The 13,744-nt window shown below is 41.4% G+C and overlaps 5 protein-coding genes across 7 annotated transcripts in view; 3 read left to right on the top strand and 2 right to left on the bottom strand.

The window, feature by feature from the left end:
- Positions 1 to 12,818, bottom strand: part of LOC113568371 (histone H2B 1/2) — a 70,764-nt gene extending 57,946 nt beyond the window's left edge. The window contains exons 1-2 of one of the 3 annotated variants that reach the window (XM_035534803.1): positions 11,948 to 12,818; positions 6,227 to 6,307 (exon numbers count right to left, since the gene is read on the bottom strand). In XM_035534803.1, coding sequence (XP_035390696.1) covers positions 12,429 to 12,803 — 375 coding nt within the window. In that variant the 5' untranslated portion in view covers positions 12,804 to 12,818 and the 3' untranslated portion in view covers positions 6,227 to 6,307; positions 11,948 to 12,428. Of the gene's footprint in view, positions 1 to 6,226; positions 6,308 to 10,881; positions 10,893 to 11,947 lie in introns of those variants that run through there. The other 2 variants (XM_035534804.1, XM_035534802.1) reach the window with 2 other exon arrangements.
- Positions 5,033 to 5,426, top strand: LOC118242697 (histone H4). Its single transcript, XM_035534813.1, has one exon. The coding sequence runs from the start codon at positions 5,036 to 5,038 to the stop codon at positions 5,345 to 5,347; it is 312 nt and encodes a 103-aa protein (XP_035390706.1). The 5' UTR covers positions 5,033 to 5,035; the 3' UTR covers positions 5,348 to 5,426.
- On the top strand, positions 5,866 to 6,580 carry LOC118242693 (histone H2B 1/2-like). The gene has a single exon (XM_035534808.1). The coding sequence runs from the start codon at positions 5,899 to 5,901 to the stop codon at positions 6,271 to 6,273; it is 375 nt and encodes a 124-aa protein (XP_035390701.1). The 5' UTR covers positions 5,866 to 5,898; the 3' UTR covers positions 6,274 to 6,580.
- LOC118242748 (histone H3.3) lies at positions 7,969 to 10,953 on the top strand. The gene is made up of 2 exons (XM_035535092.1): positions 7,969 to 7,989; positions 10,502 to 10,953. The coding sequence occupies exons 1-2, from the start codon at positions 7,969 to 7,971 to the stop codon at positions 10,850 to 10,852; spliced, it is 372 nt and encodes a 123-aa protein (XP_035390985.1). The 3' UTR covers positions 10,853 to 10,953.
- Positions 12,819 to 13,342: 524 nt separating the features above from the next.
- LOC113568370 (histone H4-like) lies at positions 13,343 to 13,618 on the bottom strand. Its single transcript, XM_026996562.2, has one exon. It carries the CDS (start codon positions 13,616 to 13,618, stop codon positions 13,343 to 13,345), a length of 276 nt encoding a protein of 91 aa, XP_026852363.2.
- Positions 13,619 to 13,744: the final 126 nt, after the last annotated feature.

Raw genomic sequence — 13,744 nt, 5'->3', positions numbered from 1 at the left:
CAGGCACCGATGACTCCGCCTTCTTGCTTTTGTGTGGCTGCGGCTTAGGCGCTTGAGCTCTGGTGCTGCGATCCTTCACTGAGGGAGTGTCCTCCTCTGGGGACAATACCCCCTGCAAGCCCCATTTGGGCCGCCTGCTTGTACCGGAGCGGAGCCGGTGGTACCTTGGGTGCTGCAGGCTCTTCGCTTTCAGAGTCCATCGACACGGTGTCCATCTCCGAAGGAGAATCCCTATGAAGAGCCTCCTCCATCTCCATCGCCGGATTCTTCTGCTGGTAGACCTCCGAGACCGATCGGAAGCTGACATCAGTGTATTCCGATTGGAGGTTGGTGTCTGTTTGGCACTCACTCCGATCGCGCTCCTCATAAGGGTAATAGGACACCGCGGTGTCCGGACCCTGAGACTGGTCTCCTCAGTACCAGCTCTCATGGTTCGTTAGGGGCCTGTAGGACTCCGTGGAGCTCCCCCAATTCCTGCGGAGCACTCTTCCCTGTCGTTGCAGTATTCAGAGTGCCCAGGAATGTGGAAGGATTCCCCTTAAGGGCTAGGGAGGAACCTTCTTCCCCTTCTTCTTCGTTTTTCCCGGCATCCTTCGATGGTCGATATTTCTGTGATATGCGGAGACAAGCCGTGTCTAGCACAACAAACATTTTTATTCGACACAAAGACGACAACGTGGTTAGCGAACTAATCTGGTTCAAACATTGACACACCTATACGTAGACACAGGGCATACAGGACATACAGACACTAACGACACACAATAATGAGCAGGTGTGAAACACAGAGAGGGAGTGATCATACAGACGAACACACGCACACGCGCAAACACAGAGAGACATTTGGGGAGAGGGGCTGTACCCTGACATACAAAAATGCAAACGCTGTTTCTTTGCTTGAACATATACATGTTATTTAAAAGTTCTAATTAAGTTACATTTCATAACTGTGCACTAGTATCTACCAAGCTTGAACTACCATAACATCATTTTTTACAACAAATTAAAGCTCCTATTGCATGCACAACCTCTAGCTGTTCTGCGGGCAAGACAGAGATGTCACACTCAAATACATCACTTGATAGCATTGAATATTCTAAAAATAAAGTCCATCTACCCGCAAAAACTTCTTACAACTAATATAAATACCTGCGTACCGATTTTCAGCCATTTACGTACAACTGTTTCCAGGCACAGTTGGCATGATTGGCAACTGTTTCAACAAACAGGATGCTTAGACAAAAATGTAGAGTCCTCATTTGCTTTATATTTTCCCCACTGTGTGAGGTACATCGATGTGCTCAGCAAAGCATTGCTTTTAAAGTGCGTCCTAAAGTGTAACGCATGTATATGACAGTTTGGGGAAACTGACACAGTCATGGATTGTTTTTAGTAAATAATTTGATTGACAATACTTTTGGACATCATGGAAAGGAAGAGGCTTATTTTAGATGAAGTTTGTCTGGAGTTATTTGGGTGTAGTTATGAGCTGGAAGCTGAGAGATGGTTCAGTGGCTTCTAGCCTAGACTGGCTATGATATTTGCATTGCAAACCACTGGATGCTTCCAGCTGTAAAAAAATCAGAATCCTGCTACAAATTGTAGGTATAAATGAAAAAATATTAATTCTTTACAGTATTACAGCATTTACAGTGTTACAGTATTTTCACCAATATAACCCTTTAGCCTAATAGCAATGAAGCTATAATGAAGCTAATATTGTCTTTTAGTAAGTTGTTAATCATTGTTGTGATGTTTTAGAAAAAAAAACATTGCACATTCAATATATAGTGACTAATGACTTTGTATGCATTTTGAGAGGTTTTGGGGCACTTTGGAGATATCTAGGACACCTAGTGGAAAATACTCTTTTCCACTATAACAAAAAAGGAAAAGGGCCCAAAGCAAAACTTCGGGCACACCACATGCTTAGTACCTAGTAGCACCCGTTTTGGCAAGCATCACATTTTGTAAACACTTTTTCTAGCCAGCCAAGAGTCTTCTGATTCTTGTTTAAGGGATTTTCATCCATTCTTCATTGCAACAGTCTTCTAGTTTTGTGAGATTCCTGGGCTGCCTTACATGCACTGTTCTTTTGATGTCTATCCACAGATTTTCAATGCTGTTTGGATCAGGGCACTCTGAGGACCATGGTAAAACCTTCAACTTGCACCTTTTGAGGTAGTTTATTGTGGATTTTGAGGTGTGTTTAGGATCATTATCCATTTGTAGAAGCCGTCCTCTTTTCAACCTCAGCATTTTTACAGAATGGTGTTATGTTTGCTTCCAGATTTTGCTGGAAATTCATTGAATCCATTGTTCCCGCTACCCATGAAATGATTCTGAAATGTTTTATGGCCTTCCAGACCCCTTATCTTGACTGCCACTATTCCTGTTAAGCACCATTTTATAATTACATTTCAAACTGAGGAAATGGCAAACTGAAAACACATTGTTGTCTTCCTATAGCTTTCTCCTGTTTTATAGGCCTGAAGTATTTTCATTTTCATTTTGCTAGGCAGCGGCTTAGAAGAACCCATGGCTGCTGGTTTCTGGGACAAGGTTAGAGGAGTCTGTGTATTTATAAAGCTATGAAATTTGCATCATAGCCTTTCCCATCAATTGGCCTTTCCTAACAATGTTTGTAAACAAGCCATAAGCCTAACAGGCTAATGAAGGTCTGAGACTGTGGTCAAAGTTATTTGAGTGGTCAAATCTCCAAGGTACTTTTTTTTTTTTTTTTTTTTTTTTGCTGAAAATGTTGAAAAGTGTGTTTCATCTTTTAACTTGATGCCTTTTGGAGATAATTTCATCTTCAACTTGATTAACTGTTCACAGTAACATATTTTGTCCAGGGGTGCTCAAATCTTTGCATGCCACTGTATGACTGCACTTCTATTTTGTTCTTTCAGAAGACAGCTTAAATCTTTTTATTAACAATTTCCTTCTTTACCCTCACAATATGTTCTTAGCCAAATCTGTCTTCTTCTTGATTATGCGATGGTCTATTTTTTCTACTGTGGGTATGTGTGGGTGCGTGTGCGTGTGCGTGTTTGTCTATCTCTGCATTTCCATTTCCTGAAAGAAAAGGGATGAAAGAAATAATTACAAAGAATAACAATAGCACTGGAAGAACAAGTACAATTTATCATTTATTTATTCAGGGTTTGACAAATATTACTGACACATGGTTCTAAGCTATCACTTTTGAACATGCCTTCAAATCACTTTGGCATCCACTGTTGAAAACACGACTATCGTTACAACACAAGCTTTAAGATGTTCCACAAATTTAATAATAAATGGCTAACAGTCTTTGATTCCAAATGCAATTGTCCCTTCATGCCTCTTGAAGACAGAAATAAGTCAACTCTCATTGTGTTGTGGCTGGTTTTACAGTTTGGCCACAAGATGGTAGCGAAGGTCCATCTATCACAACATCCCAAACAGTATTGGTGGGTTTTACTTGAAATCATTTAGTTAATTTATTTTTCTTGTTACTTTATTTGAAATGTACTTCTATTCCTCCTTCTCCTCCTCTTCCTACTGTTAATAATAATAATAATAATAATAATAGTGGTGGAAATAATGTTAACAAAAATATTCATGATAATAGGGTTGTTTCCTTGTGCTGAGTTCAGGTCACCCTCCAGTACCGGTTTCAAGCTTTACATTTTAAGTAAAGCTGCTTGACAGTGATGATGAAATTCCCAATACAGCAGATGATTCATACTCTTTACAACATTTTTTTGAGCATTTTTTTAGACTGCAGTCTTTGAAGGCCTTTGAAGGCTGTATTCAACCTTTAGGGCATACAAGTGCGTTTTCCTATGATTTACAAGCGTAGTGATGTCCTTTATTAATGCTTGAAAAGTGTCCCATGTTCATTACTTTGGAGCGTTCTCTGTCTGGGTTTTCATGTAGAAATTGAACATACACATCTAGAACTCTCTTGAGACACATTTCCAGGTCCTCATGAAAGGTCAGTATGATGTACCATTGCATTGGAATATGTTCATTGGTCCTTGTTGTACAACAGTGGTTATCAGCAGCATAAGGCGTCAATGGATGAGGGTACATGGATGGAGTTATGGTATGTGAAAAAAGCAGTTAAGCTGCCACTGTTGCAGAGGAAGATGAAAGTGAGAAGACAGCAGATGAGTATGCATTGTGATAAAAAAAAAAGTTTACCTGTTTTCTGTTTGTAGAGGTCATATGAGGCTAGTCATAAAAGTAGGCCTAGACCATGAAGAATGGAATGAGTGACGTGCTATCAAAGCAGTTTGAGTTGCTTGCAAAGAATAGTTGTCCTCTGTAAACAGCACAAGGAGTGAGCAAATCACTAAACATCTCTTAACTGGACTATGTGGCTTTAAAATATGGGCCTTGACCCCACTGCCTCAATCTATTTGTGTGTTTTCCTAAAAATGTCATGCTCTGTCCATTTCTGTTATTAATTTGAAATTGAGATCTTCCAACCTAGCAATTTGAAACCCATCATGTTTCTCTAACCTGAACTACATGCTGTTCTTGGATTGGTGGGAACCCTAAGAGGCCTAGTGAACACACGCGTTAGGAGTGTGCATCTAATTCCTATATTTTCCAGCAATAGTCTTTAAACTTGGGGGTTTTCAGCACCCGTGCTGAGGACCTACTTCCATTCTGACTCTTCTTCTTATTAGTAGCAGTAGTAACAGTAGTAGGCCAGCTTATGCTGCACTGAATCTTTTGTTGTCTTTGCTTGTTTGTTTATCGTTCTTTTTCTTCTCTTACGTTGTTGTTCGTTATTATTGTCTAAGCTATCTTATATTTTACATATATGAATTGTCTTTTTTGTGAAATAGTATGGAGTTTTTATTCCAGTCTGGCTAAGTGTGGTGCTGGAGGCGTTTGGAGGAGCGTGGTCTTTAGCTCCGCCTCCTCGAGTGCTCCTTGTCTTCAACCAGGTCCTTTAGACGAGAATAATATGGGCGCACTGGGCGCGGAAGCGTCATTATTTCACTTTTCTTCGAGTAGTGCAAGAAGTCTATAAGGGATGTCTGGCAGAGGAAAGGGTGGTAAGGGCCTGGGAAAAGGTGGCGCTAAGCGTCACCGTAAGGTACTCCGCGACAACATCCAGGGTATCACTAAGCCAGCTATCCGCCGTCTGGCTCGTCGTGGCGGTGTGAAGCGCATCTCCGGTCTGATCTACGAGGAGACCCGTGGCGTGTTGAAAGTGTTTCTGGAGAACGTCATTAGGGACGCGGTTACCTACACCGAGCATGCCAAGAGAAAGACTGTCACCGCCATGGATGTGGTTTATGCTCTGAAACGCCAGGGACGTACTCTGTACGGCTTCGGAGGGTAAACACTGAGTTCAAACGAAACCAACGGCTCTTTTAAGAGCCACCCATACATTCAGTTAAAGAGTTGTTCCGTGCGGCTATGGCCGCCTAAACGCGCCCAAATGTCCTATATTGATAAGGGCTGTAACACAGGACTTTTTGTCCTATACTGAGAAGAGCCATAGCACGGTTGTAAACGTCTGCATGTTGTATACATGCAGATCGCAGCCCAAAATAAGTCACGGTAATGTTAAAAACATTTCCCAAAGTAAGAGAAAAGAAGCAAAGAATGAGCATTGTGGAGATTTGGCTTGGCTTTCTGCGCCACCTTCCTAAGAAGGGGCGGGAAAGTTAAAGATAGACATGGCAGGGTGGGATTAAGAGGTAAACGCTATGGAGTGGCGGAGCAACGATAGGAGGTTCCTGTGAGAGGCGGGGTTGTTTTCTAGCCAATGATGGCTTGTTATGACCGAGGAGGCGAGGGTATGTTCTAATTAGAATACCAGAGTCTAAATAAACTGGGTGTTAACGCCCTGTTTCTCATTCCGTTGTGGTTTATTTAACGACGAACGTCATGCCCGAACCAGCGAAGTCCGCCCCAAAGAAGGGATCTAAGAAAGCCGTGACCAAGACGACTGGTAAAGGAGGCAAGAAGCGCAGAAAGACCAGGAAGGAGAGTTATGCTATCTACGTGTACAAAGTCTTGAAGCAGGTCCACCCCGACACCGGTATCTCTTCTAAGGCTATGGGGATCATGAATTCCTTTGTGAATGATATCTTCGAGCGCATCGCTGGTGAGGCTTCTCGTCTCGCTCACTACAACAAGCGTTCGACCATCACCTCCAGAGAGATCCAGACGGCCGTGCGTCTGCTGCTTCCCGGTGAGCTGGCCAAACACGCCGTATCTGAGGGTACAAAGGCCGTCACCAAGTACACCAGTTCCAAGTAAAGCGTCATAGTGCGACTTGACTAACCCAAAGGCTCTTTTAAGAGCCACCCACGTTTCCACCAAAGACATTTTCCATCGTGTGAGTGTGCATGTGCGGTAAAACGAGAAAAGAAAGTTGTAGCTGAAGTAGCGCTTGTGTTCTTGTGCGCTGTGCCGTCGTCTTTCTTCCCCTTGTGCGCTGTGCCGTCGTTTTTCTTCCCCTTTCCCGCGCGTTTTATTAATTTTTTTCGTACGCTTTATTCGGCCGCATGTAGCTTGTAATTTGAATGAAACTGGAAGTGCTTGAAATTGGGATTCGGAAACCCGCTTCTCCCCCCCAGAGCTGGGTCGCAGTCTTATACGAAACTTTTTTTTTTTTTTTTTTTTTTTTTTTTTTTTTTTTTTTTTTTTTTAATATATTGTCACTTTAGGACACAAGTATCTTTGTGTATATATATTATTGGGTATGATGTAACCTACAAGTATGTCAAGTCACTATGACAACTGTTGTTGTAATCTTCATTGCCCACATTGACATTTCCTGTTGTTACATTTCATTAGTAGCTATTAATATTCTTTTCACATGTTTTGCCTTGTTTGCAGTAGATGAAGCCTAGTCATCTGCTGAGAAGGGCTAATGGTCTAGGCCTATGTGACCCCTTTGCCCAAGGGGTCATTCGCAAGGTGCATCTATAATGTTCCATGCAAGAGACTGAGAAGTCTTGGAAGAGCTAGCATGTGTATGCGCACATATATGTGCATGTGTGAGACACACAGAGAGAGAGAGAGAAGCTGGAGTTGTGCAAGGTATGTGTATTCTGGGAGTGCGATTACTGACCCACAGGACTGTGACTTATAGAATCACATCATATGGAAAAATAAAAAAAATGAATGACAATAATTGTGTAGATCTGACCCACTAAACAAACCTTATGCATGTTCTTTAGAACATTTTCTGCATTATGTCATAAATAAGGTGTTGACCTAAAATGGAAAAATCACAAGGCAAGTTTATCTATTGCCATTCAAAGTGCACAAAGCAATACAGAAGGTAAGGCTTAAACCCATGACAGGGCCTAACAAAAACTAACTTTGTATCTGCTTGTCATTAGGGGTCTGATGCAGTTAAGGATTGCATCCCATCATATATTGCACTAAAGAAGTAAGTTAAGAGAAAACTGTCCAAATAGAATATCACTACAAGGCCTATTTGGAAGTAGGTTACACATGTGCCATACCATGGAAGTGTGGCACTGGAAATGTTATTGGGCTTTGCAAGAAGGTAAAGCTAGGAAAGAGATTAGGCAAATGCAGAATTTAGGGTTATGAAGAGGTCAAGTTATTTCCCATTATGGTTAAAGACAACTTGGGGTAATCCAATTTAGGGTTCTGATGAAGAACTTGGGGGTTATTCAAATGAGGGGTCTGATGGGGTCAGGGTAAATCACTTTAGGTTTAGAGTGAACTTGGGGGTTATTCAAATGAGGGGTCTGATGGGGTCAGGGTAAATCACTTTAGGTTTAGAGTGAACTTGGGGGTTATTCAAATGAGGGGTCTGATGGGGTCAGGGTAAATCACTTTAGGTTTAGAGTGAACTTGGGGGTTATTCAGATGAGGGGTCTGATGGGGTCAGGGTAAATCACTTTAGGTTTAGAGTGAATTTGGGGTTATTCAAATGAGGGTTCTGATGAGGGCAATTCACGTTAGTGTTAGAACATGATTACCCCCAGCAGTGATGTGAGCTCGGACACCTGACGGTGCTCACGTGGTCGCCTCCCCTGATGAGGTGCACCTGATGCCAGACAAATATGAGGACGACCACGTGTCGAGGAGCACCAGCCCGAGCGAGAGTGCCAGGTTTGGGGGCTTCCTTTGACTAAAACTGGGCTGATTTGACAGACACTTGTGTTTTTAAATGATTCTATTATGTTTTCATATCACAAAAACAAGCAATGAAAACACTATATATGAATGGCATTATAAAGCAATATTTCATAAGAGAGAATCTATACTTTATAATAATTTTTCATCTGTCAGTTCTCATAATTTTCATACGAAAAGTGAAGTAAGATTACATATGGGCTAAGTCACAGATAAACATCTTACATGAAACTCTCCAAAATTTTTACACTTCACACAAATCCGTAGTACAAACATTTTTTACATTTCCCACATTTTTCACCATGTCATCCTTTTGTCTCTCTTTTTTTTTTTAATTTACTATACATTGTTTCACTACTTGTTCACTAGACAAAAAAAGTATTTTCCATAGTCATTTTAGCTCTTGTAGACCAAATTTGCTTCACAATTGTGCGTATACCTATCTAAAACAAAATTATCTTTTTACAATGTATGTTCACATTATAAGCACGATATATTATGTTTTTGTGATTAAATTCTATGTTTAAATCAAACCTCCTGAACTGTTCCCATATTTCTTTAGATCTATAGCAGTCCACTAACAGATTGTTTCTTCCCTATTGTTTCTTTCTCTTTACAATTAAGCAATGGACATTCGGCCGTCTTCACAAAGCAACTCCGTTGAACCACAGACATCGTTGGTAGCCTAACCACTTCAGCAAGCCACATCCTAGCCTTTATTTTCTCTGAAACATGTTCTCCTGATAGCAAATTCAACAGATTTTTATTCTCCCTTTCATCGCAATCCCCAGACTGTATCTGCCCTCTGTACTTATGATCTGCTATACTTTTATAGTTTTATTCGATTGCGTTCTCCAATCGATCTTCCAACTTTTACATTTATCCACAAAATCTGAGCACAAAAGTTTATAGTATGGTACATTCTTCCTTTTCTTTCCTTTCTTCTTTTCCCAGTCTGAGATTTCACCAATCCATTTAGCTTTCCTACCAGTGCTTGTATTGACATGTCTACAAAAACTTATTTTTAATTTAATTCCATTTTCTTTATTCTTATATACACATTCCCTTTTTGTAGCTTCTCTGTTATTACCCCACATTGTTCTAATACATATTTTATTCAGTTCGGTCACTTTTTTTCCGCTGGAGGAAAAACGATGGACATAAATAATAGTTTTGATAAAATTAATGTCTTAATTAGTTTGATATTCGATTTGTAGCTCACACCCCAGTGTATAATCCTCTTTGATTCCTCTTCCAGTTGCTCTCAACTAAATTTCCCTTACCGATATAAATTCCAATGATTTTAATTTCCTCATGCATACTGATACATAGAGCACTCCTTCCTCCTTGTTCCCCAATCCAAACCGCCTCAGTCTTGGAATGATTCAAAAATTCCTCAGATACACGTTTGTACAAGTCAAAATGTTCGCACATCCCATCTAACTCTTTTTGAGTTGTTACATCATCATCATTAACTGTTCACAGTAACACATATTTTGACCAGGGGTGCCCAAACTTTTCTTTGGCATGCCACTGTATAACTGCAATTCTATTTTGTTCTTTCAGAAGACAGCTTAAATCTTTTTATTAATAATTTCCTTCTCTACCCTCACAATATATTCTTAGCCAAATTGGACTTCTGCTTGATTATGTGATGGGCTGTTTGTGTGTGTGTGTGTTTTGATGTAGCTCAGCATTTGCATTTCCTGAAAGAAAAGCTTGCAAAGGGATGAGAGAAATAATGTTACACTCCTGGAGTGCTTTGCAGTAGGTTCTGCAAAGTTTGTCAGTAAATTAGATTTACTTAAAGGTTATTGGCAGGTCCCTCTTACTGATTATGCATCAGAGATCTCCGCTTTTGCTACACCGGACACCTTTCTGCAATATATTTATGCCTTTTGGATTGCGTAATGCCCCTGCTACCTTCCAAAGGCTTAGGACTATCGTTTTGAAAGTTGTATCGAATTGTGAAGCTTATCTCGATGACCTTGTTATATATTCAGATACACGGGAACAGCATTTGAGGACACTGGAAACCGTAATCCCTAAGTTGCGAGATGCGTCATTAGTCTTAAATTTGGAAAAGTGTAAATTTGGGAAAAGTGTGGTTAGCTACCTTGGAAAAATTGTGGGTCGTGGACAGGTGCGTCCCTTGGATGCTAAGGTACAAGCCATCAAAGCTTTTCCGGTTCCTCGGACTAAACGGGACCTACGTCGGTTTTTGGGGATGGCTGGCTACTATCGTTGCTTTTGTAAAAACTTTTCAGATGTTGTCTTACCTTTGACTTCACTTTTATGAAAAACACTTCTCTTGTATGGACTCCAATTTGCCAAATATGCTTTTGACTCTGAAAAGTTTTCTGTGTAGTTCACCTGTACTGTTGGTTTGGGTTTGGGGTTATTGTCTATTTATTATCAGAAGCCTCATCGTTACAGGCCTGGTACCGTAGCTCTGAGGGAGATTCGTCGTTATCAGAAGTCGACCGAGTTGCTGATCCGCAAGCTGCCCTTCCAGCGCCTGGTGAGAGAAATTGCTCAGGATTTCAAGACCGATCTCCGTTTCCAGAGCTCTGCCGTCATGGCCTTGCAGGAGGCTAGCGAGGCATACCTGGTCGGCCTGTTCGAGGATACTAACTTGTGCGCTATCCACGCCAAGAGAGTCACCATCATGCCCAAGGACATCCAGTTGGCCCGCCGCATTCGCGGAGAGCGTGCTTAAACTGCTCGCTCGGCGTAATATCCCAAAATACCCAAAGGCTCTTTTAAGAGCCACCTAAATTGTTTCGCTGCAAAATGAGCAAGTCGCCTTGGCAACGCTTCTCACCGATACGTCGTTATTATAACGTGTATCTGACATGTGCTTCTAGATTACGGGCAACCTAAAGTTTGCTATGAGGGTTAATTCCATAGCTGAGAAACTATGGCAACGGTAAGGAGCGTTGTATTGTGAGTCGACAAAAAACTAGTAAGGTCGTCTGGGTTAGCGGTGCTCCAGCGGGAGTATGACGTTCACGTCATCAAAATGTATCACTGAGAAATGAAATGATACAAGTCTTTCAGAGATGTCAGTGTCATTTCTTCGAATGAAATAAATATGTACTGGTGCTATTAACTAAACAATTCTAGACACGGACGTGGTTTTCAGACCTGTTCTCTATTAACCTTTGTGTCTTGGTGGTAACACAACTTTCATGGAAAAAATGAACAAAAACAATGTTTTATTTTTTAAAAGATTTGTTTTGTTTTCTGTGAAAGTCGTTAGCTTTCAAGTTGCGGAGAACTATTTATTTAGTGGTGGCTCATTTTTGACCTGACATTTAAACAAGCTGTGCGTGCACGCAAACATACACACATAATAATGGTGAGCGTATGCTACTGACTGAACTCAAACAAAATTAAAATGCTCTTTTGAATATGCAGTATCTTCCCTTTATGACCTCACACATTATCAAAGTTTACAAACAATAGAAGAACAATTTCACACAAAAGCAACATTTTCTGCAAGCATTGTTTGCTAATGGTGAATGCAGCCAGAAGCTTTAAAGGTGCACGCACATCTTGTTTAAATGTCAGGACAAAAATGAGCCACCACTAAATAAATAGTTCTCCGCAACTTGAAAGCTAACGACTTTCACAGAAAACAAAACAAATCATTAAAAAAAATGAAACATTGTTTTTGTTCATTTTTTCCATGAAAGTTGTGTTACCACCAAGACACAAAGGTTAATAGAGAACAGGTCTGAAAACCATGTTTACATTATAAAATTAACAATGAATATCAGTTTACATTACATATATGGAATTAAAAATGTACCTCTTAACCCTTCTCAGCAGATGACTAGGCTTCATCTACTGCAAACAAGACAAAACATGTGAAAAGAATATTAATAGCTACTAATAAAATGTAACAGGAAATGTCAATGTGGGTAATGAAGATTACAACAATAGTTGCCATGGTGACTCGACATGCTTGTAGGCTACATCAGAGCCAATTACACATATTAAGCACTTCCATAAAGATGAAATTGTTAATACAAGACGACAAAGTTTCATTTAAATTACAAGCTACATACGGCCGAATAAAGCATACGAAAATAAAATTAATAAAACGCGCGGGAAAGGGGAAGAAAGACGACGGCACAGCGCACAAGAACACAAGCGCTACTTCAGCTACAACTCCTTTCCTTTTCTCGTTTTACCGTACATGCACTCACACACGATGGAAAATGTCTTTGGTGAAAACGTGGGTGGCTCTTAAAAGAGCCTTTGGGTTAGTCAAGTTGCACTATGACGCTTTACTTGGAGCTGGTGTACTTGGTGACGGCCTTCGTACCCTCAGATACGGCGTGTTTGGCCAGCTCACCGGGAAGCAGCAGACGCACGGCCGTCTGGATCTCTCTGGAGGTGATGGTCGAACGCTTGTTGTAGTGAGCAAGACGAGAAGCCTCACCAGCGATGCGCTCGAAGATATCATTCACAAAGGAATTCATGATCCCCATAGCCTTAGAAGAGATACCGGTGTCGGGGTGGACCTGCTTCAAGACTTTGTACACGTAGATAGCATAACTCTCCTTCCTGGTCTTTCTGCGCTTCTTGCCTCCTTTACCAGTCGTCTTGGTCACGGCTTTCTTAGATCCCTTCTTTGGGGCGGACTTCGCTGGTTCGGGCATGACGTTCGTCGTTAAATAAACCACAACGGAATGAAAAACGGGGAGTGAACACCCAGTTTATTTAGACTCTGGTATTCTAATTAGAACATACCCTCCCCTCCTCGATCTTGACAAGCTATCATTAGCTAGAAAATAACCCCGCCTCTCACTGGAACCGCCTATCGTTGCTCCGCTACTCCATAGCGTTTACCTCTTAATACCGCCCTGCCATGTCTTTAACTTTCCCGCCCCATCTTAGGAAGGAGGTGCAGAAAGCCAAGCCAAGCCAAGCCTCCACAATACTTATTCTTTGCTTCTTTTCTTACTTTGGGAAAGATGTTTTTAACATTATCGTGGCTTATTTTGGGCTGGGATTTGGAGTCTGCAACATGCAGACGTTTACAACCGTGCTATGGCTCTTCTCAGTATAGGACAAAAAGTCCTTTGTACGTGTTTAGGCACTAAGCGCTTATAAGCAGCCATATATATACGGAAAAGCGCTTTAACTGAAAGCATGGGTGACTCTTAAAAGAGCCGTTGGTTTCGTTGGAACTCAGCGTTTACACTCCGAAGCCGTACAGAGTACGTCCCTGGAGTCTAAGAGCATAAATTACATCGATGTCGGTGACAATCATTCTCTTAGCGTGCTCGGTGCAAGTAACCGCGTCCCTGATGACGTCCTCAAGAAAGACTTCCAACACGCCAAGGGTCTCCTCGTAGATCAGACCGGAGATGGGCTCCACACCGCCACGACGAGCCAAACGGCGTATAGCTGCCTTATTGATACCCTGGATGTTGTCACGGAGTACCTTACCACCCTTTCCTCTGGCAGACATCCCTTAGCCTTCTTGCACTATTCGAAGAAAAGTGAAATAATGAAGCCTCCATACCCAGAGCGGCACTATTATTCTCTTCTAAAGGACCTGGTTGAAGACAAGGAGCACTCGCGGAGGCGGAGCTAA

The sequence above is a fragment of the Electrophorus electricus genome, chromosome 16 (assembly GCF_013358815.1).
Source record: "Electrophorus electricus isolate fEleEle1 chromosome 16, fEleEle1.pri, whole genome shotgun sequence".
NCBI classification, from domain to species: domain Eukaryota; kingdom Metazoa; phylum Chordata; class Actinopteri; order Gymnotiformes; family Gymnotidae; genus Electrophorus; species Electrophorus electricus.
The sequence above is the reverse complement of the archived record's forward strand: the minus strand, read 5'-3'. Positions and strand labels throughout refer to the sequence as shown.